This window comes from Gobio gobio (assembly GCF_949357685.1).
Source record: "Gobio gobio genome assembly, chromosome: 1".
Classification (NCBI taxonomy): domain Eukaryota; kingdom Metazoa; phylum Chordata; class Actinopteri; order Cypriniformes; family Gobionidae; genus Gobio; species Gobio gobio.
The window spans coordinates 86,851,205-86,876,204 of record NC_137097.1 but is presented as its reverse complement, the minus strand read 5'-3'; the positions used below and the strand labels follow the sequence as shown (position 1 = coordinate 86,876,204).

General features: G+C 47.4%; 1 protein-coding gene across 1 annotated transcript in view; it reads right to left on the bottom strand.

The window, feature by feature from the left end:
* Positions 1-12,059: 12,059 nt before the first annotated feature.
* grin2ba (glutamate receptor, ionotropic, N-methyl D-aspartate 2B-a) overlaps positions 12,060-25,000 on the bottom strand; it is a gene marked incomplete at both ends in the record, with an annotated part of 43,788 nt that continues 30,847 nt past the window's right edge. The window contains 7 exons of the mRNA XM_079825414.1: positions 12,060-14,135; positions 14,216-14,454; positions 15,210-15,397; positions 15,487-15,647; positions 16,072-16,301; positions 16,799-16,924; positions 17,270-17,423. Coding sequence (XP_079681540.1) covers positions 12,060-14,135; positions 14,216-14,454; positions 15,210-15,397; positions 15,487-15,647; positions 16,072-16,301; positions 16,799-16,924; positions 17,270-17,423 — 3,174 coding nt within the window. The remainder of the gene's footprint in view (positions 14,136-14,215; positions 14,455-15,209; positions 15,398-15,486; positions 15,648-16,071; positions 16,302-16,798; positions 16,925-17,269; positions 17,424-25,000) is intronic.

The following is a 25,000-nucleotide window of genomic DNA, read 5'->3' as shown; positions in this document are numbered from 1 at the left end:
GAAATCTGAGCGTGTGTTTGATTATAAGCGGCGGTTATTCTCATATCTCTGTCAAAAACAGATTTTACTCGCTTACACTAGTCATTCTTGACCAATATGAGCCGATTAATAAACAGAAGTCGCGCTCGTTCGCGTATATTCGCGTGAACGCCTCTCGAACAAGAACTAATGTGGGGGCGGGGCTTGGCTTTATCTGTGGGGGATTGATTGGCTGGTTGTGGTTTGCTATTGGCGGATCTCATGTGAGTGACAGGTGGCCCCGCCCCCAGAGAGGTCGGTTATTCTCATTCTAGATTATGATAAATCATTGAGCATAAACACTGCAATATGTGTTTTAATGTCACATCTCTGTGCTTGCTCTGATTGGCTGAACGAACAGCGCGCTCACGTCAATCATTCGATCAAAGTAACCGTTTATAAGGCGCGCTCCTGCCATCCACTCAACAATAACGCGCGCTGCCGCTCCTGTGGAGACGCGCGGCTATTTCCATCACGGTTGCCATAGCAACTGAATCACAGCGGCCTAGCGTGGCTCTTTTATAGGCATTCATGAAGACAAATGAGCCCGTTCGGCGAAACTAAACGCCATCTCTCCGTCTAGAGACCTGTGTTAGAGACAGAAGCGTCCACAGAACCACACAGATCATAAGAGCAGAACCCCAGTGTGTGTTATTATTATGATCAGAGCTGATTCTGCTGCCGTGAGCCGGAAGTGAGGAGGATTCCCGCGCTGCTGCAGTTCCTCCGCTCGCCACGCGAGGGCGCCGCGACACCGCATTCATCCACAGTTCTCTTTCCAACTTTCTTACTATTATACTTTTTATTTATACATGACACCTTATAAAACAGTGTGAGAGTGAAAAGAGTGATATATTCTATCCACACCATGTAAAAATAGCAGTGTTTTCTTTGCAATAAGTGTAATATTAGATAATATTTATTCTTATAAATAGTGGCGGATATTATTTGCACCCCAGATTAAATGGTGTGCAATAATAACAGAGTGTAAATTATTATATCTGTTAAAAATATTAAATAAACGCCTTCCCGATCTGATATGTGATGGGAAAAGCACGTTCGGCAAAAGGCGGAAACGAACTCGGGTCCATTTGCGTCAGAACTTATGAATTATATTCAGGTCGAACGCGTTACCCCTGCGCCACTAAGAGTAAATATCATTAACTGGCCCAATGACATATCAGTGGGCGGAGTTACTGTAGATCGACACTTGGATGAAGACAGTCAACATTAAATAACAAATTATCCTCATTACAGCCTGGACACAAACACAATAGCTTGCCTAAAATGAGTCTTACGAGGTTTAAAAACAAGAAGATTTTCACTAAGAGACTAGAGAGAGAGAGTGGATGGATGGAGGGAAAGTAGAATTAGCCCAAATGCCCAGATTCCCTAATAACACCAGCAAGAGGTGGAAGATGACTGATAAGAGCTCTGCAGAACACCAGTGCTGGTGTATGAAGATCTGCTTCAGCTCGACCTGTGGCAGAAGATCGGGATGATTGTGTGAGAAACACAGGGTCAGCCGCTGTCCTGCAGTTCTCCGCTCGTCCTGCAGAGGGCAGTGTCCTACAGTTATTACTCACGTGTGCGCGCTCTGGTCGCCTGGCAACCGCGCCTGGAGGGGACCAGTATTGGCATCTCGGCGCGTTTCGGAGGTTCATATCTGGTGTCTTGAGCGATTTGCCCTCTGAAACACAAATACATCACACACACACACACAGAGCCGGAGATGCGAGCGTGTGTTGCCGTGGCAACCGCTCACTTCAGCATCCTCATTCACTCATTTACATCTGGAGATGAATTACTTTACTCGTCGAGTGGACACTCGGCTCAAAATACACTGGGAACTAAAACGTGTGTGTTATGTAAGGCTGTTGGAAATCACACGCGTGTATTAATCTCAGGGTAAAGGTAGAGAGATAGATCAGTGAATTACCCTCGTTCCAAGGCCCTTGTTTCGCCGCATGAACCAAGAACCACACAATGACCGGTCGCCGGGTCACTTTTGATGCTGTTTGGTTTTACAGTGTCTTCACTTTTTACATTTCACCAGCCGCGTTTACATTACCCTTCAAATTGCGCAAATTGAAAATACGCCCAACGGAAACGCAATTCGAAAAAGGAAATGTTCGCAAAACTGCAATGGAAACAGTTTGTTTTCCGCATTTACAGGTCACCTGGTGTACGGGAAAGATCTTTACAGACGACGTTTGGACAGAAGACGAGACTTTATTAAACTCATTAAAAACAATAAAATTACAGGAATACTGGATTCTAAACACAGAAATGCCACATTATCATGAAGACCTTGAAGCAGATATGAGTGAGAAACACACACACACTAATGTAACCCCACCTGTTTGAACCGCCCACTCCAAGCGGGGCTCGAACCCGGGTCCGCCAGCATGAGAGTCAGACGCTCTAAAGGCTGCAACCACTGGTGTCAGTCACTAGAGCATCTCTCGAGATCAGAGGAGTGAGGTTTACTCACAGAGAGACCAGCTGACCTTCGTCATTTCTCAATAGTTTTTTATCGACATTTAGAAAATACAGCAAAAGTTTTGTGCACATCTATAAGGGAAACACTACTGGTGTGGTGATGGAGACGCATAAACTCGCTGGGTTTCCATCCAAACTTGAAGAGAATCTTCTCGCCGTTCGCAAAAACAGAAAAACAAATGTGAATTAGCTGCGTTTCAGTTGTTTGTATTGTTAGAGTGTCAAATAATATGTGTAGTGTCCGTGAAGTCACCTGTAGGATCTGAAGTGTAAAGGCGGGTCGAGCTGGCCGTCGCCATCTTGTCATCGAGTCACTCCTGGATAACTGACAATGGGCCAAGAGGCGGGACGTGGGCGGAGCTGAGGTGATGACTATCAGGCAGCAGACAAACGGCAATCCACCTGTCACTCAATGGCCACGCCCCCTTAATTATGCAGAACTTTAAGGCTTTATAATGTAAACGAATGAGTTATAAAAACATCCCCCCCCCCTCACAGTCGTCATGAAGGGCAACATTAGCCGTACAGACCAAAAGCACAGTTTGTCCCAGACTGTAAACGTGTTCTTCTGCTGTAGAGTTGGGCATTTTAACATGAGCTCAGTGAGATTCTGTGCCCGGTTGCATAAAGCACCTTAAGTTTTTCCCTCAAGTATGAACTTAAGGGGCGATTTCCCCTTACCTAAGAGAATAACTTAAGGGTGTTGCATATAATCTCTTAAACGGTTCTCTTAGGTAAGGGAAACATTTAAGTGTAATCCAGTTATAAAAGTTTTGTTGCCATAGATACGCAAAACTAACACTAATGCTGCGTTCACACCGAACGTGAATAGAGTGCAAATTCGCGTCCAGTTTTACGCTTGAACTTTGAATGCATTTGCGCGTCTAAAGCGAGATGGACACGCGTTTGAAGAGAAATTGACGCGCGTCCTTTTGCGCTTTTCATTGTGGCTGTGTGCGGCCGCGAAATTGAAAAATACTACTCTTATTGTGTCACGAAATGTAGTTTTAAGAGTTGTTCAGTCGAGAATGTAGTTGTGTAAAGCTCAAATTTGTGGTTTATTTGTAAAGATAGCGCCTATATTGTGAGATCCCGGCGATCGCCTCGCGCTCATGTGACCCGCCTGGAACAGCCTCACCTCGGCTAGTCCTCCGGACTTTTGCCGCTGGTAAACGAGAATTGTTTAAGTTCACAATCTATAGCTTCGTATGACTGCAAGTGTTCAGTGTCAGTGTGTGATGGTCAAATCGGTATTCTTGCAACAATCTTTCATCACTAAGATGGTCCAAAGGGTTTTCCCTATCCCTAAAACTCTTCTTGGCACATAATGATCTTCAGCTGGTTCATAAATTCAGCCATGTCGTCTTATTTTTGTCTGCGTTACTCTTAAGGTTACGATTTCCAAACCTTAAGTTATACTGAAAACCGAAATAACCGTTAAGGGGTTTTATGCAACACTTAACGCTTTTTAAGGGATTACTTAAGTGAAAAAACAGCATTTAAGGGGAATTCTAAGTGTTTATGACGTTTCACTTAAAGAAACCCTTAAGTAACACTTTGGGCTATAATCTTATCTGAAGCTTCATCTTAACCGCACTAACTCAAACAGAAATACATTATAAAACGATTTAAAACACAAACATATAAAGTGAATGGAGCTCTTTGGTGTATTTTTGCGCTTGAACGGTCAAAAACACGATGATGTCAGAATGTGAGTTCAGACGTGTATTGAGTCACAGTCGGTTATTAATGCATTACAGTTTAACTAAACTCATTCGATTTTAGTCGACTAAAACTAAAATTATAATAAAATGTCACATATTAAAATAACCCGTTATTAAATTCCCTAAATAGACAATAAAGAGCGGTAATAATTCGCCGCACTACACGTGATGTAAATCAAGCGCTCAGTTTAACATGATTAATTACTCTTTATATCATTTATAATGTGAATAATCGTGGGGTAATCATAAACATGGTCTTACTCATTGCATCATAGAGCGGACATGTTGTTTTTCAGGAAACGGGCAGACTTGAATAAGTAGCAAACAATACATGATAGAGATGATGGCAAAAACAAAAGTGAATAATTAATGAGCGTTTACAGTAAAGCCTACACGGCGCTCAAACTCAGCGCGAAGGAATGACACACGGGGACATTTGACCCGCTGGCGGTTTGAGGGAGAAATGCCCCGTTTATCAACGTTTTATCCAAATCATTTTTAACCACCATAGACACTGAGGGGGATAGAATAATCAACCCCCCCCCCCCCCCTCCCTCCCCAAACTGAGAATCAACGAAGGCGGAGCTTACCGTTAGTGCCAATTCCAGAGTGCATCTGGAACATTTCATATTTGATAAATACCCCCCCCCCCCCCCCAATTCATCTTGATAATGTCAGATAACGTTGATAGAAAGAGATGCAACCAATCAGCTGCTCAATTTAAGAGCACAATTAGATAACACCAGCCAATGAGCAAGCACTGCTTCAGGTCAGGTCAAGTCAAGTTGTCAGGTCAAAGTGTCTGCATCATTTTGCTCCCAAATTGAATTTTTGTGTATAATATGCCACACTTTATTTTGCTCTCCTCACATCAGAAGTGAACTGCAGAGACCAGCACACACTAGAGAAACATCATATCTGTGTCTGAATCATGTTTGGTTTGACTGTACATCAATTACACTGAAATAATTCCTGAAAAATAATAAGTCAAATAGTGTTTCTGCTCTATGAAGAGCTGCTGTGATTGTGACTCAGTGTGTGTGAGTGAGTGTGTGAGAATGAGTGTGTGTGTGCTCGAGAGCCTCTGCAGTGCAGTCGGTGAGTGAAGCGCCGCTGGAATAATGGCTCAGGAAACTTTGCTGGAGTGAGTCAGTGGAGTGGGCGGAGCTTCAGCTGGTGATTATCTTCTTACCCCCCGCGCGCGCGCTGCTCTGTTGCTAGGTGACGGTTAATAAGAGCGAGCCGCAGCTTCACAAAGGATTGTGGGACTGTGGGGGTGTGAGAGGGGGAAGGTGCCGCAGGTTCATTAAACGCCACAGTCAACAAGAACAGACATTCAGCGGCGAGTCTCCGGCCTGCGAGCACAACTTCCCTCAGCGCCATTTCACTTTCAGATCAGCTTTATTAGCATGACAGTGGAGCACAATGCAGCCAAAGCTTTAGCACATTACATATAAATAATTAAAACTATGGCGGCTGTGCTTCTCCGATTGGCATCTCAATGAATCAGTGTTTCAGATCTGTTTCTCTTCATCAGGATATTGAGGACGGATGAGTGTGTTTGCTCAGATCCTCTGCTCTGTTTCTACATCATGCTCACTGTATTCGGAGAGGATTTGTCTTTCTCTAAATGGCTTAAGTACTAGATCATTTGCCATTAGTGTTTATTTTGGAGTGTCTTGTCTCTGTAGGTTTGGGGTTGTAGCTGTGGTCAGTCGGGAGTAGTTGAAGAACGAGTGTGTTTCATTGGGCTTTATATGGGGCTGAATCCAGAACCGAACACATCTTTTCACGATTAATCGCGATTAATCACACAACACACGTGCGATTAATCACGATTAAAAGATTGAATCGATTGACAGCCCCTATAGTCTAACCGTGACAATGCCATTGGCCGACGTCACTAGCGCAGCGGCCGCGAGTATATAAGGGCACCTCCATCAACTATCTTTATTTCCGTACGTGTGAATATCATGAAGAAACACGAGCAAGCGTTTTCAGTTTGTGTAGTGTGATGCGGTCGCTGTGTACAAATATGGACATGTTTCTTCAAAAACGCACGGCTCCGCTTCAGAAGGTCTTTATTAACCCCTAGAGCTGTATGGATGCTTTTTTGGGCTTCAAAATAGGATAGGATATTTTTAATATAACTCTCTGATTGTGTTTGGCTGAAAGAAGTCATACACACCTGGGATGGCTTGAGGGGGAGTATATTGTTTGGGGCATGGGCGTCGGAAGCAAAAAAAATGTGGGTGGGTCCTCAGAAATTTTTTACTGGAGTAGATGCCAACTACATTAAGTACAAATATACCACTTTACTTGGTAAACGTATAGGTGGGAAAGACAAATTTACGTAAATCCCCATACCATTGAAAGCGACAGTAGTGTAGGGGTAAGACGCACGTCATCTAGTTTTGACACAAACCGACCCGCGGTTCGAGTCCCGCACTCGCCGAAATCTATCTTCTCCGTTTTCCCATCACATATCAAATCGGAAAGGCATTTATTTTCAATACAAATTAAGAAAATATTAGAAAAGTGGAAATAAAGCGTCTATTATGTGTTTAATAATAAGTGTGTATCGATTAGGGGTAGGTAAACAGACATGTGCTAAATGTTAGAGACGATAAAAGTGAGTGGGTCCAATATCATTGATCGTAAAAAGTGGGTGGGTCTTGTCCCACCCACATACAATGGTTCCGACGCCCATGGTTTGGGGCGAACCAACCCTTTAGGCATTAACTGTCTAAGACGTGAGGCCTGATTCTGAGGAATTAGATGTGGAGGGAGTGTTAGATCTGCACGATAGTGGTGTATCAGGCCGGTGGCGCGCGGCACACTATGACTGTGTTTATAAGCGTGCCAGGCTGATCTGTTGTAGATGTTTTTTGATTGCATTGTGTTAAGTTTTAGGCTGCCTCATGCTAATAACAGGGAAGGCAGCGTAGAGTTGCGGCTACTTTCCCAGAGCTTGGGTCCCTAAGCAGGTGGTCCCTTCACAAGCATTGCACGGTCAGAGCTGCCTTCCCCTCATAGCGGTCCCTTAAGCAGACCTTAGGTCCTGAAGTTGTAGCTGCCTACCCTAGAGATGGGGTCCTTAAGCAGGCGGCTCCTTAATGAGCCATTTCAAATGCATTAAGGTTGAAGCTGCCTCCCCCTAATGGTGGATTCCTTAAGTAGGCATCTCCCTTGTGTCTTGTTTGGTCCCAACTCGCCTTCACGAGTCATTGCTATAGACCCCTTGGGTTCCATTAATTAGAAAGTTCCTTCACAAGTGTTTAATGGAGTATCCTATCCCCCAGTGTTGGTTTCAGTAAGTAGGAAGCTCCCTTGGGTGTTACCAATACCCATTGAGGCTGGTAGATGGGATGCACCCTCCCCATTTTGGGTTCCACGTGATCTCCCTTATGTTGATCTAGGGGCAGACGCCTCCTTTAAGCTTTTGTAGGCGGCTCAGTTTTGAGATATGATGAAGTTTCAGGGTTGCAGCTGCCTCCTCCTTTAGTTGTATAAGCAGGCAGCTCCCTTGTGGTGATGAAGTCGTGGCTACCGCCCCCAGAATTGGGGTTCACTAAGCAGGACGACCCCATTTGTCTAAATTTATCTTCATGTATCTAGATCAAACTGCCGTCCAATTAAGGGTTCTTCAACAGGCAGTTTCCCTAGAATGCAAACTTTAGCATACTCACAAAGTCATAGCTGCCTCCCCTACAATGGGTTATAAGTCAGGCGGATCCCTAAGTAGAAACCGCCTCTCCCACTTGGGGTCGCCCCCTACCTAGGCAGTTTCCTCGTGTGCGCCGGAGATCAATAATGTGATTGAGCTTGGGGCTCCCTTTCAGGGTCTGTAAGCCGGTCCTCTGCTCCTACAAGATAGCTCGAGATGACCCCCAGACTGCAGGAGCTATCCTGGAGTTACCCTCCCCGTTACTGGGATACCTTCTCTTGGGTCCTCCATGCTCTGTCCAGCTCAGAGTCCAGTCCAGTTTCCTCTAGTGGGCGTAGTTCACTCTGAACTAGGGTTTCTTTATTAGGGTCAATCGTCCCTGGTTCTAGCCTAGTCTAAGTTGGGGATCACAGTCTTGGTTGAGCATTGGACTCCCCTCACAGTTGAGCTATATACACCAATCAGGCATAACATAATGAACACCTTCCTAATATTGTGGTGGTCCCCCATGGGCACCCTGACTGGCCAGCGGCTGTGCCGCCCCATACGCAACAAACTGAGATGCTCTGTGTATTCTGACACCTTTCTATCAGAACCAGCATTAACTTCTTGAATAGTGTGAGCTCCAGTAGCTCATCTGTTTGATCAGACCACACGGGCCAGCCTTCGCTCCCCACGTGCATCAATGAGCCTTGGCCGCCCATGACCCTGTGGCCGGTTCTCCACTGGTCCTCCATGACCCTGTGGCCGGTTCTCCACTGGTCCTTCATGACCCTGTGGCCGGTTCTCCACTGGTTCTCCATGACCCTGTGGCCGGTTCTCCACTGGTCCTCCATGACCCTGTGGCCGGTTCTCCACTGGTCCTCCATGACCCTGTGGCCGGTTCTCCACTGGTCCTTCATGACCCTGTGGCCGGTTCTCCACTGGTCCTTCATGACCCTGTGGCCGGTTCTCCACTGGTCCTTCATGACCCTGTGGCCGGTTCTCCACTGGTCCTCCATGACCCTGTGGCCGGTTCTCCACTGGTCCTCCATGACCCTGTGGCCGGTTCTCCACTGGTCCTTCCTTGGAGCACTTTTGATAGAGACTGACCACTGCAGACTGGGAACACCCCACAAGAGCTGCAGTTCTGGAGATGCTCTGACCCAGTCGTCTAGCCGTCACAATCTGGCCCTTGTCAAACTCGCTCAAATCCTTACAATTGCCCATTTTTCCTGCTTCTAACACATCAAATCTGAGGACGAAATGTTCACTTGCTGCTCACTAACAGGTACCGTGATGAAGAGATGTTCACAATGTTATGCCTGATCGGTGTAATTCTTGGAAATGTTTTTTTCCACTCCCCTCCCCATCTTGGATTGCCAGAACTCCTTCTCCTGTCTATTGTCTGAAGCCCTTCCTCGTCCCTCTCTCCTCCGCCTGTCTCTCTCTGTGTGTCTATCAATATTTCATATGCCTCGTTCTCCTACGTGAGTGAGAAATTAATAAGAGGAAGGGATGGATGACAGGAGCGGGACTTCAGTGCACTTCATGTGTCCTAAAAATCCTTTTTATGGAATATCGCCTTACTATAAATTATCGTTTTCCCTCAACAGACAGAAGATGCTTGTGTTTTTTTAATTGGCTTTATTCAGCATGTGAAAGAATTCAGATCCATCATCATCATCATCATCAAAACACTCTCACTATTAAAGTCTCATAGAGGTTTGTGTTCATATTGTCATACAAAAGGAGGAATTCTCGCATTATTATATATACAATCTGTACATGTATTCACTTGAGAATCGTTTCAGAGATGTAAATGACGTAAAAATTTTGGTAACATATCAAAGTGGATGTAGCTCTTATTCCATAGTGAAACAATTCACTCATTCAGCCCGCATCCTCTTGCACTGCAGTTACCATGGGAACAGCATTGTAACACCATGGCAGTGCCATAGCAACAAGAGTATTTAACATAGAAGTCAGTGTCTCACGCACACGCGTGCCTTTATCAGCCCTCATGAGAAACAACAGATGGAGTCGTGATGTGAATAAACAACAGGGCTTTCTTACCTGTAGAATAATACTTCAGACCAGCTATACTTACCTTAGAATAATGAGAATATAGTAGTCAACAGAACGCTAGAAGTTGCTTATATATTGCGAATACACTAGAAAAATTATAACTACAGCTATAGGCGTATTTCTCTATGAACACAAGAAAAATGTGATTTTCAAGCATATAGAGCTCAAGCTATAAGCATGTAGGGAAGCGTGTGTGTGTGTGTGTGTGTGTGTGAGCAAGAGAGAGTGTGTGTGAGTGTGTCTGAATCTAAACTATGCATGTTTTTAGGAAAACTCAAACATAGATTAGTCGGGAACATTTACACCGCCGGCTTCAGCATACCAGAAGAAAACACCCTAAACGCTTCAATATAATAATAATAATATTATTAATAATAATAATAATAATAATAATAATAATAATAATAATAATAATAATAATGCTCTTAAAAGAAAGGTTAAAGACATGGTTAGAGTTCCTGTAACTGGAGATGAGAGGTTATTCTGCGGTATAGACCTAAAGCCATACAATTAAAAAACATGACACACTCTATCAACATACTAAATATCTTTACAAAGTCAGTCAGTCGTTAGAAAGGGTTCAATTAGCCCTGCTTCGATGAATGCGAGAGATCTGTGTGTGTGTGTGTGTGTGTGTGTGTGTGTGTGTGTGTGTGTGTGTGTGTGTGTGTGTGTGTGTGTGTGTGCGTTTACTTCGCTACACTTTGAAGACGATTGTGAACTAAATCAGACAAAAACACTTTTCGGCGTTTATAATTAGTTTTATATGTAAACAGTTGAAGTCTCTGATACTTATGGAAGCTTGTTTCCGCCACAGAATAAAATAACTGCAACTTTAAATCTCACATTTGTTGTAAAGTCAACATTAAACTTGCAATTGTGAGAAAAAAAGTCTAATTGCGTGTTTATATGTCGCAGTTCTGCCTTTTTTGCTCATAATTGTGAAAAATTCTTAATTGCAAGTTATAAAGTGAGAATTATGGGATATAAACACATTTGCGATAAAAATGTCTGAATTGCGAGTTTGTATTTCTCAGAACTGTGACTTTACATCTTGCAGTTTTTACTTTTTTCTCAGAATTTTGAGAGCAAATGTGAGAAAAACCCTTTTTATTCCGTGGCGAAAACAAGCTTCCATAGAAAAGTCCTCATTCACATAGCAAAGTAAAGGTGTGTATTTGTGCGAGAGCGTCTGGAAGACGACCAGACCATCATCAGCTCTGTTAACCAATAACGGTAAATCCGTAGAATGAAGCTGTTAGGAGGCAGTAAACTATCAGAGTTAAGTAATAAACAGGAATTTAAAAAGCAAACTATCGCCTAAAATATCACTTATTATGAAATCTTATGCTTTTGCTAAATTTTGCATATTTATGTTTTTGTGTATTTTGTTCTGTTTTTGTCTTTATTTTGGTTATTTGTTATAGTTGAAAAAGCTATATTAAAGGTCGACCTTGTAGGCTTATATAAAGAGAAATGTATTTACAACCAAAACAAAGAGAGAGGTGTTAATACTGTCACTTCAGCCGTTCACCTTTCAAAGAGTCATGAGCGTGTGAAGGTTTCTCGCTGGATGTGAAATATCACGGCAGTAGAGACTCGAGTATAAATGATGGCAGAGTGCACTTTCACTAATGCACACGCGTGTTTCACGGCAGTAAACAGCATGGGAGAGGCTGTTGCCATGGATACATTAGCGTGATGTGGAGACTGGATTGATCATCACATTCAGATATCCCTAGCGCTCACCAAAGGCCTCTAGAGCAGACAATCGAAACCCAATTTCAACAACAGATTACCAGTCAGCAGCGTCTCTGAGGTACAGTTATTACCCTGTTTCAAACAAAAATCAATCATGCTTTTATGATTGTATCTTCACAAAAGACAAGAGTACAGGACTGGAGGATGGAGCGGGACGGAGGTGAAACGGGCCATCTGCTCTCCTGTTCTTCACTCGGCAGATGGACGTGCTCTTGTTCTCACCAGCTCGGGGAGATTGGTGTGGACGTGAACTTCACAGGAAATGACATTTTCAATTCTCTCACGTTCTGCGTGTTCTGTTAAAACCTCCTCTCCCTTTCTCACACATCAGACTCTATGCTGGAGAGCTTCTCGTACACGTGTCCGTTGCTGCCGTTGAACGGTCGAGGCGGCCCGAGGCTGAGCTTGCTGGTGTGGTGGTTCCCCATACACAGCTCCGCCGGGAAACGGGGAGCCAAGTTGGACATGACCCCTGAGGCGGCTGACGCCGGCAGGAAGGAGGTGGTGCCCATGGGGCCGCGCATATCGCCCTGCTGCTGCTTGGTGACGTAGTAGGACTTGGCACCGTGCAACAGACACTGGTCGTCTCCAAACGTAGGGATGAAGGGGTTGTGGTCGGTCCGGTCGGGATAGAGGGATTTGGATAAGGAGTGAGCTGGCCCCTCCATGAGTCCTCTGTCTCTCAGGTCCCTCTCTCCAACCGAACGCCGGTGGGGGAACAATCCGAACGGCGTTCCCGTGCTTTTCCCCCCCCTCTCCAGGCCGCCGTAGAACAGCGGATCTCGGTCCGCGTCCTGCTCGGGACACTCAAATATGTGTGCGAAGGGACCGGAGGGGTCCATGCAGCGCTCCCTCTCCTTGAGGCTGACGCTGCGCGGCGGGAGCGGTAGTGCTCCGGCCCCGCCGAACCCCGGGGGCACGCCCATCCCGCCCAGCTCTTCCCTCTGCAAGTCCACGAAGGTGTCGTAGGAATGCTGTCGGCGTAGCGGCTTCCCACTGAAAGCCCTGCGCCGCTGCGCTGGCGTCATCTGCTCCAACAGGTGGTTACTGTCCTCGCTGATGTCGTACAGGTTGCCCGACTTCTTGCAGGCTTCGCACCGCATGCAAGTGGCTGAACTGGGGCGGCTGCTCCCAACACCTCCACCTCCACCGCCCGATGCCACACAGTAGCCCGTCCCGCCCGCGTGCATGGCCGTCTGCTTGCTGCCAGCGCTGCTGGCACGACAGCTACGACATTCCCACTCGCTCTTGCCGTCCGGCTTCTTGGGTTTGCTCTTCAAGAAGTCGTCCACTGACACCAGGCTGGTGCAGTTGCCTCCACCTCCTCCACTGGGACCATCCGTAAGATCCACGTGCTCCCACTGCGGGACGCCTTCTTTGGGCCGGAACTGGTCCAGGTAGAAATCCCTCAGGCTTTCCTTGTCCTGTAACAGGTATGAGGAAGAGTTCACACGGCCGCCTCGTTTGCGCTCAGACGGAGGAGAGGCGGAGCGGTGCCCGTGGTGATGATGGTGGTGGCTGTGGTGCTGGCGGCGGCGGTGTCCCAGCTCGAGCTCGTCGAGTTCACGGCGGGACTTTGCCGAGGCGGGACGCTTCTTCAGGCTGTCTCTGTACTGCTTTCGCTTCTTAGCGTTGCCCTCCAGATTGCCGTAGGTCACCGTATGAGTGGAGATGTCAGACACGTCGGAGCGGATGTTTCCGTCATCGGCTCCGCTGCAGTACCGGTCATGCCCAGCAATATATCCCGAACTGGACGCTCCGCCTTTAAACGAGAACTTTCCGTACAGCTCGGCCAGCCCCTGCTTCAAGCCTGGCCCAGACGGAGGATTCTGGCTCTGCAGCAAGTCAAATTTGCTCATGTTCCTGTGGGTCAGCGCAGAGCGTGGCTGCGTGTTGAAGATGGGGACCACGCCTCCGCCTCCTCCGCCCAGGCTGTCGCAGTCAAACATACCACCCTCCAGAGAACTGCTGGAGCCCAGGCTGTGGGGCCGGTTGGTCGGCGGGCCCGTCAGCCCTAGGGTCGAGCCTCCGTGGTGGTGCATGTAGTGGTCCTGGTACAGGTTACTGTCCTTCAGGTGCAAGTTGCCGAAGGTGCGCTCCACCTCGTTGATGTAATCGCTGAACATGTTGTCTTCGGGCAGGTACGGGGTCTTGCAGTCCGAGTGTCCGGCCAGGCTGCGGCGGTGCTCGCTGATGTCGTACACGGAGGACTCCCGGCGGATGAAGTCGAGCGCGCTGTGCGGAGAACCGTTGACCCCGGAGAGAGACGCCATGTTCTTAGCGGTGCGCAGCAGACGCAGAATGTTTGAGTGGGTGTTGTTCATGGTAGCGGAGGGTGAATTCAGCGCTGAACTCTTCTCTTCGATCTCAACTCCATGAATGCAGCTATAAATCTCCTGAGAGATGGAAGAGAGAGAGGCCGTAAACACAACGTTATTTCTAGCACAATCATGTCTTGATGTCTCCGTGTATTTACCCTGCTGATGGTGTAGGTGAACCCTGGTTTCCCAGAGCACACGCCCATGAAGCAGAAGCGCAGGTGCCAGTAGAAGACGTGTTCGGCGATGAAGGTGATGAGCGAGAGAGCCATGGCGGCTCCCAGCATGTAGAACACGCCCGCCATGTTGTCCACGTCCAGCTGACTGCTCATCACTTCATTCTTCTCGTGATGGCAGATGCCGGTGAGCCAGAGAGCCTCCAACTCCTCCATCTCACCTGAGACACACAGAAAAATTCAGGATTGCAAAGGACTGATCAGAGCATTTCCATGGGTAACATTACGCTGCTTTGCCATATAAATCTGTTATAGGACCAGGGAACATAGAAATGACTCCCACGGATCCACAGAAACAAAAATTCAAGAGCACATGAATATCAAAACAAAATGTGCAAGGACCCACTTTATATTAGGTGGCCTTAATTACTATGTACTAACATTTTAATTAATCATTTGATACATTGCAATTATTGTGTACATAGATGTTTTTACATTGTACTTACATTTTTTTAAATACCTGCTTGTAATTACATCTGTAATTAATTTCACCTAACCCTACCCTTAAACTTACCCATACCACCACACCTGTCCCTAACTCTAACCGTATCCCACCTCAATATCAGCAAAGGTGTTTTGCAATACAATATGAACACAGTAAGTACATTGTACTTATTTTTTAATGTAAGTAAATAGTAGTTAAGGCCACCTAATATAAAGTGGGGCCTCTTTCACAAAATAATATTTGCAGAACGTTCTACTGTCAATATAATAATGAGACTTTCTGATGTACATACATGACTCAGTAAACAAAAGCAGCATTCGTGTCTATAACAGGGTTTTACTACTAAACTAGTTGGCAGATCTTTGTTTATCTGATGACTCAACATGAGCAGTTGTTCAAAACTAATGTCAATCTGGTCATCTCCATGTACAGAACAAGCAGAACTCAAGACTAGTGTGAGCGTGTCTGTACCGTCTCCAAAGAGCTGCAGGATGGCAAGGTCCACTTGTCTCTTCCAACCTGATTCTTTCTGGATGGCGATGCCGTAGCCGGTGGAAGCGAAGACTTTCCCAGAGCCAATAGTGACCAGCTTACAGCCCTCATCTCGACCCGCCATATAATTCAGCACTGCAGCATCGTAAATGAACGCATCCAGCTTCCTGTAAGAGAAAACCCCAGGCATTCAGAACCCACAGTGGATAATATAATTCATTAATCAGCAGTAGGAGCTGGTTTTCCCGCTCCTCACCCTGTTTTCAGACTGAACAGAGCCTCGTCCACATTGCGCTGGTGGAATTTGATCATGTAGGAGTGCATCTCTTTGTAGTTATTGCGGATGTTTCTCTCGGTGCTGCCGTTGGGCACCGTCCCGAAACGAAACGGCGGGGAGAAGTCGTTGGGTCTCTGAAACTGAAGACAATACCAACAGCACGAGAGTGAGCAAATAGACAGACTGGGCGGAAAGCTAACATTGGCATTCCAGGTCAGTAATGACCCGCCCTTTTAAATTTGCTTATAAAGTTCTCGTTATGCAATATTATCTCTACATATTGGGTTCGATCTTTGTGTCAGCTTGTTTTCTTTCAATCTGCACAGGTTTTGTGTTTCGTTTTTAACTGATTAATCGCAGGCCTCATTGATCCGAGCTGATGTTCATCAAAACCAAGGAGCATCAGCTCAGATCAATGAGGCCTATGATCAATCAATTCCACAAAGAAACACAAAACCTGTGCTGATTGAAAGTTGACAAAAAATTTACTCCTGTGAGATAACAATAACATTCAGGAAAAAGAAAATCCTCTCTGGATCAAAGTGAACATGAGGGTTAAAGCACCTTCTTGTCGCTGAGGCCCGACACCTGGTCCACATACTCTTCCTGAATCATAAAAGCAGCCAGGTTGGCTGTATAGCTGGCCAGGAAAATCACAGCAAAGAAGGCCCAGACGGAAACCATGATCTTGCTGGTGGTTCCTTTGGGGTTCTGCACGGGCACGGAGTTATTAAAGACCAAACCCCAGAGCAGCCAGATGGCCTTCCCGACGGTGAACGACGGCCCTCCGGCCTCTGAGAGCAGAGAAACAACACAAACCACTCCATCACTGAACAAGCTGAACAAACACCATCACGCTTCAGAGGGACGGAGAAAACACTCTATGATAGTTTGGCTCAGTTTGGTCACAATTAGACCAATGTCAACATGCCAACAGTGGCTCGGATCACACTAAATGCTGCTCCACATGAACTCCATGGATTTGGGTATCTGATAACGGGGATTTGGGAAGGTAACATAAGGAGCTTTAAGGCTCCCTAGAGTTTAAATTGCAATTTCTATCAGAAATATAGACTTTTCCTTCAGCTGTAATGGACATAAACTCAAGAACCATGAGCAAAGCAAGTAAAATACCATCCAGGCGAATTCATCATCATCATCATCGTCATCATGAGAAGAACTGCACGTCACTGAAGTTCTGGAAATTACAATTAATAATGAATGTCTCCCAGGAAAGAGCTATTTGTCAGCAGCGGTGCGCTCCTATCTGCAGACGGGTCGTGTGCTTTACCTCGGCCGTCAGCGAGGCAGCGATTGTAGCCCACGGGACTGAAGTATTCGAACACGAACACGGCGATGGCAGAAACCAGCAGCAGCATCACGAACATCATGATCCAGACATCAGCGCTGAAGGGCTCTGCGGACGGGGAACAGAGACAGATGGGTCACAGGCCAGCAGAGACAGACAGGCAGACAGATGGAGAGACAGACAGGCAGACAGATGGAGAGGCAGACAGACAGACAGACAGATGGGTCACAGGCCAGCAGAGACAGACAGGCAGACAGATGGAGAGGCAGACAGGCAGACAGATGGAGAGGCAGACAGATGGAGAGACAGACAGGCAGACAGATGGAGAGGCAGACAGACAGACAGACAGATGGGTCACAGGCCAGCAGAGACAGACAGGCAGACAGACAGATGGAGAGACAGACAGAGAGACAGACAGAGAGACAGACAGACGGACAGAGTCAAGCGTCTCACCGAGGAACGCGGACGGAGAGACGGTGCCGTTGCTCCGCGAGACCATGACGCTGATGCCCGTCTCAATGAAGGGCACTGAGAAATCGATGACCTCTGACCTCTCCTCATTGATGGTCAGCGAGCCGACGGCCATGTGAGCATTCTTCAGCACCACCTGCACAGACAGATGAGAGACAGACAGATGAGAGACAGATGGACAGACGGGGAGACAGACAGACAGACGGAGAGACAGACAGAGAGACAGACAGATAGTGCACCTGGTGCCATGTATTCCCCAGGTAAGCCACGCACACGCACCCGGCCATCCACGTGATGTGAAAGAACACGTGATCATCAGACCAGGCCATCTTCTTCCATTGCTCCGTGGTCAAGTTCTGATGCTCACGGGCCACTGTTGGTGCTTTGGGCGGTGGACAGGGGTCAGCATGGGCACCCTGACTGGTCAGCGGCTGTGCCGCCCCATACGCAACAAACTGAGATGCTCTGTGTATTCTGACACCTTTCAATCAGATCACTTTTCAACCAGCATTAACTTCTTGAATAGTTTGAGCTCCAGTAGCTCGTTTGTTTGATCAGACCACACGGGCCAGCCTTCGCTCCCCACGGGCATCAATGAGCCTTGGCCGCCCATGACCCTGTGGCCGGTTCTCCACTGGTCCTCCATGACCCTGTGGCCGGTTCTCCACTGGTCCTTCATGACCCTGTGGCCGGTTCTCCACTGTTCCTTCATGACCCTGTGGCCGGTTCTCCACTGGTCCTTCATGACCCTGTGGCCGGTTCTCCACTGTTCCTTCATGACCCTGTGGCCGGTTCTCCACTGGTCCTTCATGACCTTGTGGCCGGTTCTCCACTGGTCCTCCATGACCCTGTGGCCGGTTCTCCACTGGTCCTCCATGACCCTGTGGCCGGTTCTCCACTGGTCCTCCATGACCCTGTGGCCGGTTCTCCACTGGTCCTTCATGACCCTGTGGCCGGTTCTCCACTGTTCCTTCATGACCCTGTGGCCGGTTCTCCACTGGTCCTCCATGACCCTGTGGCCGGTTCTCCACTGGTCCTTCATGACCCTGTGGCCGGTTCTCCACTGGTCCTTCATGACCCTGTGGCCGGTTCTCCACTGGTCCTTCATGACCCTGTGGCCGGTTTTCCACTGGTCCTTCATGACCCTGTGGCCGGTTCTCCACTGGTCCTCCATGACCCTGTGGCCGGTTCTCCACTGGTCCTCCATGACCCTGTGGCCGGTTCTCCACTGGTCCTTCATGACCCTGTGGCCGGTTTTCCACTGGTCCTTCATGACCCTGTGGCCGGTTCTCCACTGTTCCTTCATGACCCTGTGGCCGGTTCTCCACTGTTCCTTACTTGGAGCACTTTTGATAGAGACTGACCACTGCAGACCGGGAACACCTCACAAGAGCTGCAGTTCTGGAGATGCTCTGACCCAGTCGTCTAGCCGTCACAATCTGGCCGTTGTCAAACTCGCTCAAATCCTTACGCTTGCCCATTTTTCCTGCTTCTAACACATCAACTCTGAGGACAACATGTTCACTTGCTGCCTAATATATCCCACCCACCCAAGAGATCATCAGTGTTGCTCATTTCAATCGTCAATCGTCAATGTCAATTAGCGCATATTTAATGATTTAATTATTACAATTTCAGATAATGTGTAAAACAAAATAATTTTCTTAATGCCCTGTGATAAATCCCCTGGTGAAGTATATCTGTCAGTTTACCTGCTGTGTGATTCAAACACACGCCTGTGCTTCAGAACTCGACTAAACACACGCCTGTGCTTCAGAACTCGACTAAACACACGCCTGTGCTTCAGAACTCGACTAAACACACGCCTGTGCTTCAGAACTCGACTAAACACACGTCTGTGCTTCAGAACTCGAATAAACACACGCCTGTGCTTCATAACTCCACTAAACACACGCCTGTGCTTCAGAACTCGAGTAAACGCACGCCTGTGCTTCAGAACTCGACTAAACACACGCCTGTGCTTCAGAACTCGACTAAACACACGCCTGTGCTTCAGAACTCGAATAAACACACGCCTGTGCTTCAGAACTCGACTAAACACACGCCTGTGCTTCAGAACTCGACTAAACGCACGCCTGTGCTTCAGATACTCGACTAAACACACGCCTGTGCTTCAGAACTCGACTAAACACACGCCTGTGCTTCAGAACTCGAATAAACACACGCCTGTGCTTCAGAACTCGACTAAACACACGCCTGTGCTTCAGAACTCGACTGTGCTTCAGAACTCGACTAAACACACGCCTGTGCTTCAGAACTCAACTAAACACACGCCTGTGCTTCAGAACTCGACTAAACACAGGCCTGTGCTTCAGAACTCGACTAAACACACGCCTGTGCTTCAGAACTCGACTAAACACACGCCTGTGCTTCAGAACTCGACTAAACACACGCCTGTGCTTCAGAACTCGACTAAACACACGCCTGTGCTTCAGAACTCGACTAAACACAAGCCTGTGCTTCAGAACTCAACTAAACACACGCCTGTGCTTCAGAACTCGACTAAACACACGCCTGTGCTTCAGAACTCGACTAAACACACGCCTGTGCTTCAGAACTCGACTAAACACACGTCTGTGCTTCAGAACTCGAATAAACACACGCCTGTGCTTCATAACTCCACTAAACACACGCCTGTGCTTCAGAACTCGAGTAAACGCACGCCTGTGCTTCAGAACTCGACTAAACACACGCCTGTGCTTCAGAACTCGACTAAACACACGCCTGTGCTTCAGAACTCGAATAAACACACGCCTGTGCTTCAGAACTCGACTAAACACACGCCTGTGCTTCAAAACTCGACTAAACGCACGCCTGTGCTTCAGATACTCGACTAAACACACGCCTGTGCTTCAGAACTCGACTAAACACACGCCTGTGCTTCAGAACTCGAATAAAAACACGCCTGTGCTTCAGAACTCGACTAAACACACGCCTGTGCTTCAGAACTCGACTGTGCTTCAGAACTCGACTAAACACACGCCTGTGCTTCAGAACTCAACTAAACACACGCCTGTGCTTCAGAACTCGACTAAACACACGCCTGTGCTTCAGAACTCGACTAAACACACGCCTGTGCTTCAGAACTCGACTAAACACACGCCTGTGCTTCAGAACTCGACTAAACACACGCCTGTGCTTCAGAACTCGACTAAACACACGCCTGTGCTTCAGAACTCGACTAAACAAAAGCCTGTGCTTCAGAACTCAACTAAACACACGCCTGTGCTTCAGAACTCGACTAAACACACGCCTGTGCTTCAGAACTCGACTAAACACACGCCTGTGCTTCAGAACTCGACTAAACACACGCCTGTGCTTCAGAACTCGACTAAACACACGCCTGTGCTTCAGAACTCGACTAAACACACGCCTGTGCTTCAGAACTCGACTAAACACACGCCTGTGGTTAAGAACTCAACTAAACACACGCCTGTGCTTCAGAACTCAACCAAACACCCGCCTGTGCTTCAGAACTCAACTAAACACACGCCTGTGCTTCAGAACTCGACTAAACACATGACTGTGCTTCAGAACTCGACTAAACACACGCCTGTGCTTCAGAACTGGACTAAACACACGCCTGTGCTTCAGAACTCAACTAAACACAGGCCTGTGCTTCAGAACTCGACTAAACACACGCCTGTGCTTCAGAACTCGACTGTGCTTCAGAACTCGACTAAACACATGCCTGTGCTTCAGAACTCGACTAAACACACGCCTGTGCTTCAGAACTCGACTAAACACATGCCTGTGCTTCAGAACTCGACTAAACACACGCCTGTGCTTCAGAACTCGACTAAACACACGCCTGTGCTTCAGAACACACACCTGTGCTTCAGAACTCGACTAAACACACGCCTGTGCTTCAGAACTCGACTAAACACACACCTGTTCTTCAGAACTCAACTAAACACACGCCTGTTCTTCAGAACTCGACTAAACACACGCCTGTGCTTCAGAACTCGACTAAACACACGCCTGTGCTTCAGAACTCAACCAAACACCCACCTGTGCTTCAGAACTCGACTAAACACACGCCTGTGGTTAAGAACTCAACTAAACACACGCCTGTGCTTCAGAACTCAACCAAACACCCACCTGTGCTTCAGAACTCAACTAAACACACGCCTGTGCTTCAGAACTCGACTAAACACACGACTGTGCTTCAGAACTCGACTAAACACACGCCTGTGCTTCAGAACTCGACTAAACACATGCCTGTGCTTCAGAACTCAACTAAACACACGCCTGTGCTTCAGAACACGACTAAACACACGCCTGTGCTTCAGAACTCGACTAAACACACGCCTGTGCTTAAGAACTCAACTAAACACACGCCTGTGCTTCAGAACTCGACTAAACACACGCCTGTGCTTCAGAACTCGACTTAACACACGCCTGTGCTTAAGAACTCAACTAAACACACGCCTGTGCTTCAGAACTCGACTAAACACATGCCTGTGCTTCAGAACTCGACTAAACACACGCCTGTGCTTCAGAACTCAACTAAACACACGCCTGTGCTTCAGAACTCGACTAAACACACGCCTGTGCTTCAGAACTCGACTAAACACAAGCCTGTGCTTCAGAACTCAACTAAACACACGCCTGTGCTTCAGAACTCGACTAAACACACGCCTGTGCTTCAGAACTCAAATAAACACAGGCCTGTGCTTCAGAACTCGACTAAACACACGCCTGTGCTTCAGAACACACACCTGTGCTTCAGAACTCGACTAAACACAAGCCTGTGCTTCAGAACTCGACTAAACACACGCCTGTGCTTCAGAACTCGACTAAACACACGCCTGTGCTTCAGAACTCGACTAAACACAGGCCTGTGCTTCAGAACTCGACTAAACACACGCCTGTGCTTCAGAACTCGACTAAACACAAGCCTGTGCTTCAGAACTCGACTAAACACACGCCTGTGCTTCAGAACTCGACTAAACACACGCCTGTGCTTCAGAACTCGACTAAACACACACCTGTGCTTCAGAACTCGACTAAACACACGCCTGTGCTTCAGAACTCGACTAAACACACGCCTGTGCTTCAGAACTCAACTAAACACATGCCTGTGCTTCAGAACTCGACTAAACACACGCCTGTGCTTCAGAACTCGACTAAACACACGCCTGTGCTTCAGAACTCAACTAAACACCCACCTGTGCTTCAGAACTCGACTAAACACACGCCTGTGCTTCAGAACTCCACTAAACACACGCCTGTGCTTCAGAACTCGACTAAACACAAGCCTGTGCTTCAGAACTCGACTAAACACACGCCTGTGCTTCAGAACTCGACTAAACACAAGTCTGTGCTTCAGAACTCGACTAAACACACGCCTGTGCTTCAGAACTCGACTAAACACAAGCCTGTGCTTCAGAACTCGACTAAACACACGCCTGTGCTTCAGAACTCGACTAAACACACGCCTGTGCTTCAGAACTCGACTAAACACAAGCCTGTGCTTCAGAACTCGACTAAACACACGCCTGTGCTTCAGAACTCGACTAAACACACGCCTGTGCTTCAGAACTCGACTAAACACAAGCCTGTGCTTCAGAACTCGACTAAACACACGCCTGTGCTTCAGAACTCAACTAAACACACGCCTGTGCTTCAGAACTCGACTAAACACACGCCTGTGCTTCAGAACTCGATTAAACACACGCCTGTGTTTAAGAACTCAACTAAACACACGCCTGTGCTTCAGAACTCAACTAAACACACGCCTGTGCTTCAGAACTCGACTAAACACACGCCTGTGCTTCAGAACTCGACTAAACACACACCTGTGCTTCAGAACTCAACTAAACACACGCCTGTGCTTCAGAACTCGACTAAACACACCCCTGTGCTTCAGAACTCGACTAAACACACGCCTGTGCTTCAGAACTCGACTGTGCTTCAGAACTCGACTAAACACACGCCTGTGCTTCAGAACTCGACTAAACACACGCCTGTGCTTCAGAACTCAACTAAACACACGCCTGTGCTTCAGAACTCGACTAAACACACCCCTGTGCTTCAGAACTCGACTAAACACACGCCTGTGCTTCAGAACTCGACTGTGCTTCAGAACTCGACTAAACACACGCCTGTGCTTCAGAACTCGACTAAACACACGCCTGTGCTTCAGAACTCGACTAAACACACGCCTGTGCTTCAGAACTCGACTAAACACACGCCTGTGCTTCAGAACACACACCTGTGCTTCAGAACTCGACTAAACACACGTCTGTGCTTCAGAACTCGACTAAACACACGCCTGTTCTTCAGAACTCAACTAAACACACGCCTGTTCTTCAGAACTCGACTAAACACACGCCTGTGCTTCAGAACTCGACTAAACACAAGCCTGTGCTTCAGAACTCGACTAAACACACGCCTGTGCTTGAGAACTCGACTAAACACAAGCCTGTGCTTCAGAACTCGACTAAACACACGCCTGTGCTTCAGAACTCGACTAAACACACGCCTGTGCTTCAGAACTCGACTAAACACACGCCTGTGCTTCAGAACTCGACTAAACACACGCCTGTGCTTCAGAACTCGACTAAACACACGCCTGTGCTTCAGAACTCGACTAAACACACGCCTGTGCTTCAGAACTCGACTAAACACACCCCTGTGCTTCAGAACTCGACTAAACACACGCCTGTGCTTCAGAACTCGACTGTGCTTCAGAACTCGACTAAACACACGCCTGTGCTTCAGAACTCGACTAAACACACGCCTGTGCTTCAGAACTCGACTAAACACACGCTTGTGCTTCAGAACTCGACTAAACACACGCTTGTGCTTCAGAACTCGACTAAACACACACCTGTTCTTCAGAACTCAACTAAACAGACGCCTTTTCTTCAGAACTCGACTAAACACACGCCTGTGCTTCAGAACTCGACTAAACACACGCCTGTGCTTCAGAACTCGACTAAACACACGCCTGTGCTTCAGAACTCGACTAAACACACGCCTGTGCTTCAGAACTCGACTAAACACAAGCCTGTGCTTCAGAACTCGACTAAACACACGCCTGTGCTTCAGAACTCGACTAAAAACACGCCTGTGCTTCAGAACTCGACTAAACACACGCCTGTGCTTCAGAACTCGACTAAACACACGCCTGTGCTTCAGAACTCGACTAAACACACGCCTACGCCTGTGCTTCAGAACTCGACTAAACACACGCCTGTGCTTCAGAACTCGACTAAACACACGCCTGTGCTTCAGAACTCGACTAAACACACGCCTGTGCTTCAGAACTCGACTAAACACACGCCTGTGCTTCAGAACTCGATTAAACACACGCCTGTGTTTAAGAACTCAACTAAACACACGCCTGTGCTTCAGAACTCAACTAAACACACGCCTGTGCTTCAGAACTCGACTAAACACACGCCTGTGCTTCAGAACTCGACTAAACACATGCCTGTGCTTCAGAACTCAACTAAACACACGCCTGTGCTTCAGAACTCGACTAAACACACCCCTGTGCTTCAGAACTCGACTAAACACACGCCTGTGCTTCAGAACTCAACTAAACACACGCCTGTGCTTCAGAACTCAACTAAACACACGCCTGTGCTTCAGAACTCGACTAAACACACGCCTGTGCTTCAGAACTCGACTAAACACACGCCTGTGCTTCAGAACTCGACTAAACACACGCCTGTGCTTCAG